Source organism: Pundamilia nyererei, unplaced genomic scaffold (genome assembly GCF_000239375.1).
Source record: "Pundamilia nyererei isolate P.nyererei 1_Seehausen unplaced genomic scaffold, PunNye1.0 scaffold00138, whole genome shotgun sequence".
NCBI classification, from domain to species: domain Eukaryota; kingdom Metazoa; phylum Chordata; class Actinopteri; order Cichliformes; family Cichlidae; genus Pundamilia; species Pundamilia nyererei.
In genome coordinates this window covers 1,706,698-1,711,727 of record NW_005187539.1, presented here as the reverse complement: position 1 = coordinate 1,711,727, position 5,030 = coordinate 1,706,698, and the positions used below count along the sequence as shown (strand labels likewise).

Sequence of the window (5,030 nt, the reverse complement as noted above, 5' to 3'; positions counted from 1 at the left end):
TTATGTTTACTTGGAAGCTTTATTACATTCAGTGCTTTTTGTGCATAAAATTTGATCTGAGACACTAATTTCCCCAAAACACTGTATGGAAATAGTATGACACAGATGTGCAACATAAGAATTTTTGGTCAATCATTTTTACATTCAAATCGGTGTTGCATACAATTTTATTGATAATTAGTAGAATTTATTAGACGTATATAATAACATAAAATAATAAAGAAACAGAAGGAACACAGATTGGTTATAGTGGTGTGGAAAACTATGAGCAGCTGCTACTGTCCTTATAAAGTAGAGTCCATATAGTGGTCAGATTATACAATTTATGTATTAAAATCTAAATAAAAATCTATTAATTTCATATCCCAAACCCAAGATTGATTCCACAAAAAAACCCCAAAACTGTTTATACCCTCAACAAAGTGAAGGTCGGGTTTTGAGTACGTTCAAACTTCCAGTTTATGTTGCACAACCTCACAGGCAAAATTGTGACACAAGAATATTTTAGGCACCTGTCTGTAAACAAAACAGCACCTCAGCATGTCAGTAACAGGGTGTGTGGATAAAAACTGAGCCCTTTTCTTTTGTGAGCTCTTGTGCTGTGTGCTGCACAGCTTCAAGTGAAGGCATTTATTATTATTTCACCAACTGAGAACAAGATTAGTTTCCATTTCAGTCTCTCTGCCTGGAATCATTTTCTCTCAAATGCTTTGGTGTAGATGTCCTCAACAGGGCGACGTCAGCACTTATCAGCACCAGCACAATCTCTCTGTGACAGATGAACCGTAACAACAAAGTCCCACGTCCTCCCAAATTTCATAACAGTGGAAAATATTAGCTGATTAGCTCCTGGCAAAGTTTCTGTAAAAATTTTCAAACCCACAACTTTCATAAAAAATGATACAATTTACACTAATGCAAAGTAAGCCAAGAGGTGAGCACTTGTATCTGTCTTGAGAAAGAAACAAAGCTCAGTTGTGTTTGGTCAACGCTGGAAAAAGTCTTACTACTCTGCAGCCACCTTAGCAACGCCTTCAGGCACATTTGGGCTATTTTGAAACCTTTCTCTCTGAACAGGATGACAGCCTCAGGATTCATTTCTGTGGTCAAGGGAAAGCAAGAAAATGCTTCCTGAGTTTGGGAATTTTGTCCGAAAATAATGTTTAAAAAACTTTTAAGCTTTTTTAGGTGACACATATACCACACTTATTATCGTTATGCTTGGAGTTAGCAGGAAAAAAAGGAAAATGGCACACTTACCTATAGCTTTACTAGATAACAAAAAAATATGCCTCCCACAACACAATTTAAGCACAATCATGAACCTGAACTGTGGAACATCACGCTCCACTACATTTCAGCCGTGGATCAACCACCATGTTTGCTGTTTCATTTCTCTGTATTTTTGTTTTCACAATTCTTTGTGCCTTTTCTCCAGTCTAGTTTATGTGAACTTCTTGTGGATAAATGTCAGAAAAAAGAACATTTCAGCATAAAAAAATGATTGTGGAAGTGCAGTTTGGGAAGGCATATACTGTATAATATCAGACACTGGTACTACAAGAATCGTGAATACAAATCTATGAAAGTCTATGAAATTCCTTAATGGCAAAGACTGCAGATGTTTTGACCCTAATCAACACCTGGGAAACATATTAGCCATATTCATGACCACTGTAACTGTTTAAACATGTCTTCTCCTTTTATATATGCAAAATGTCTGTTCCATGTGCTGGTGAGATGAACAGCGACTGATTGTGTCGTCACTCCAGACGGAGCAATTAAATGAGTTGTAACATTATCAAACTTTTCATTAGTAGAAGCATAACTGCTGAGAACAAATCACTTTAACCGTTCTTTTGAAAGAAACGTCTTTTTATCTTCTAATGACCACTGAAGTAAATAATCTGGCTTTGTACCCATTCATTTAGATAAGGGCTTCAAAATAACTGCCCAGAGGAGCAACCAAGATGAAGGTTAAAGATGAAGGTGCACCAATTATCTGTGCAGAAATGATGATGTGGTACACAAACAAACACAAACACAGAATGAGCGACTTTTGGAGTTTTGTTCAGTGTCTAAAACATCAAGCTGAGTGAACACAGACGTAGAAGTTTTTGTGCTCCTCCCAGTAGTGAAGTTCATCTTCGAAGCTCCACGAGCAGGCCAGGTCTTTGGTGGATTTGATTGTGTGAACCACACAGTCGCCGGGTAACTTCTCGAACAGGAACTCAGCGACCCCAACCACTGTGAGTTTCTTCTGAGACTGGATCAGCTGTTGGATGTGGCTCTTGTCCACAGGCTCAGGCGAGGAGCTGTAGGACACCCATACGTTCAGTTTCTCATCCGATGAAGGCACTTGGAAGCGGTTCTTTCCCGTTGCGCATTGGAAATCCCTCTTGTTGACAAACAGGCCTGAAGGAGATTTAAATATACGCACAGACCAGCCCACCCAGTCATACTTCTTCTTTAGCTTCTCTACCATAGCATCAGCTAGCTGTTGGTTGGTTAAATCTTGCTGATCTCTCACCAGTCGTCGGGAGTCTTCTTCAGCTTGTTTAGGGAAGCTGACGATGCAGTCTTCAATGACAGCGTTCATTTTACCCTGGACAGCCTTCATCTTCTCACCCCACTCTTTCAGAAGATCGTCCTCCTCGTCATATCCTTTCAGAGCAGCGTGGCCCAGCAGTGCAATGAGCGCAATGCAGAAGAGCTTCTTCAGACGGGCGCAAAAGTCTTCCATCACCCGGCGATTTTTCTCCTCATAGTTAAGGATGATCTCGAGCAAAGGTTCCCCAGAGAAACTTTCTCCCATCACAACGTTGTATAGGGTGTTAATATTTTTGTCGCCTCCGGTCTTGGCGAAATGCTCCAGGAAGAGCTTCTTCTTCACTTCCCGGAACTTAGGTTTGGCGTTGAGGATGTCCATGTACTTCCTGAACTGATTAGTAATGTTTTCCTCAACGGGGAAGTACGTAGAATCCACTCCGCTCTTCTTGATCTCCTCGTTGATCCGCTGAAGCTCCTCAGACACTACATCCAGCCGATCTCTGACCTTCTGAAACTGCTCCTTCATGAATGCGGCCTCTTTGCTCTCCACGTTGTCCAGAGCCAGCTTGACAATCGGGGCTGCGATGGAGAAGATGGGGAAGAGGTCACCGGCGATGCTGGCCACCACTTCAGCTCCTTGCTCAAACACTTCCATCACTGTCTCCACCATGTCCTTTTTCTCAGACACAAGCTTCTGTAGTGGATTTGCCATCTTTGCTGACGTCTGTCTCAGACCGAAGAAAAACAATCACATTCTTAGAAACAGTCAGAACTGATCCTCTTGTAATATTAACAACAGTCAAAGTAAAACAGAGATTGAGGGGTCGGTTTTTGGTCTTCTAACTCTACTTACAGCTCTGTTCCAGTGTTGTTGGACTGTAGACTGTAGGCCTTGTGCTTCTTACTACGCAGCAAACACTGATAAGGAAAGAGAGAAACAGCCAAGTGAGCTTCAGTGCTGGCTGCTAGTCACACCCAATGAGCAATGACTCAACAATGCCAAGAGAGTTCAGTAATGACGGAGGACTGGTATGGGCTGAACTGCTACATGTTATTCATATGTTAACCGCTGGGAGGTAAAATGTACCTGCTCAACATTTACATTTACATTCAACTTAAACAGCTATTCCTCAACAGAGTGACTATTATGCAAAGACAACATGGAGGAGCACTGACTGGTTTCAAGCCACGCCAAGCCAAGCCTAACGGAGAAACACAGAGCTCACATGCTTACCATGGCAAACTTGCAGAGAATAAAAGCATGTGGAACTAAATTATGTACTTGGACTGTTAAATGCAACTATCTCCTCTTTAAGTCACACTGTTCAATGGGCTGTTTTCCAAGTTAAAAGTAAAATTAAATGCCGAAAGAGTTTGAAATCCATTATTTTGTTGCGTTTTTTGCAAAGGGTTAAATTATAAAATAGATTCAACATTATAATGAAGCTGTAGCCAGCAACTTAGCTTAACATAAAGACTGAAAACATGTCTGGAAAAACTGAAAACTCAAGGCCAAAATTATCAGGAAGTCTCTAAAAGTGTAACACGTGAAGTCAGGACAGTTCATGAGCTTCTGGCAACAGATCAGTTCCCATAAAAGCTGAACGAAAGGAAGACGGTGTGATATTTCTGAAAGCTTCACTTTGAGTAGTGAAAGTCTGTCATTTCCAAAGCGTTAAAAATGGCCATAGCACCAAAGCTGCTAACCGACACACATAAGGTGTGTGTGCTCGATGCTCTGGGTTTATAGAAGTGAAACAGGTCATGACAGACATATGAGGGCTTGTAAAGAATCCTTTAGTCTCATATATTGGATGGGCTTCACTTTTCTACATGCAGGACTAACGTTGTCGAAGCAGTGAACTTTTCCTAAATCTAATCAAGCAAGTAAAATCAAGGGTTAAATTCAAGATGGCAATAACCCTTCCACAAATTAAAGCATGCTGGGCATTTATTGATATGCAGGGGGAAAAAGTTTTCCCTTCATTTCAGCCTAAAAACCGGATCCCTGTTGAACTTGGAAAGTCTTAGTCTGAACATTTCCAAATTCCAGGACTCACAGCATGAGCAACACTAACTGATTTCCTGGGCATGTTCAGACATGTCCTTGGTGCAAATCTGGAAATGTGCAATTTTGGGAGAAACTTTCATTTGTGTGGAAAAAAAACAGTCCACTGTGACTGTTTATTTTGCAGCTCTCGGTAAAGAATCTGCCGTCACACTCTTCAGTTCAGCTTTCTGGTCTTGTTCACATGGTGTGTTTCATTTGGAGCTGAGTGAGAAGCAGCAGTGCTGTTTCTCCTCAGTCGATATCAGAGCAGCAGGCGTGGGAAGTGATTAAGCGTAAAAAGGTTAAACTTGCTGGGCGAGGGTGCGTTTTCCAGTGAAACTCAGCAAGTTACCACGGCAACAAGGCAATGGAAAATAATCAGTAGGCTCATTTATCTATCTGCTGAGGTCAAGTCTGTCCCGGGGGGGGG

General features: G+C 41.3%; 1 protein-coding gene across 2 annotated transcripts in view; it reads right to left on the bottom strand.

Annotated features, from left to right (window-relative positions):
* The window catches only part of rpz4 (rapunzel 4), a 7,538-nt gene continuing 2,508 nt past the window's right edge, over nt 1-5,030 (bottom strand). The window contains exons 2-3 of one of the 2 annotated variants that reach the window (XM_005744077.2): nt 3,404-3,468; nt 1-3,274 (exon numbers count right to left, since the gene is read on the bottom strand). In XM_005744077.2, the coding sequence (XP_005744134.1) occupies nt 2,087-3,262 (1,176 nt within the window). In that variant the 5' untranslated portion in view covers nt 3,263-3,274; nt 3,404-3,468 and the 3' untranslated portion in view covers nt 1-2,086. The remainder of the gene's footprint in view (nt 3,275-3,403; nt 3,469-5,030) is intronic. The other variant, XM_005744078.2, reaches the window with a different exon arrangement.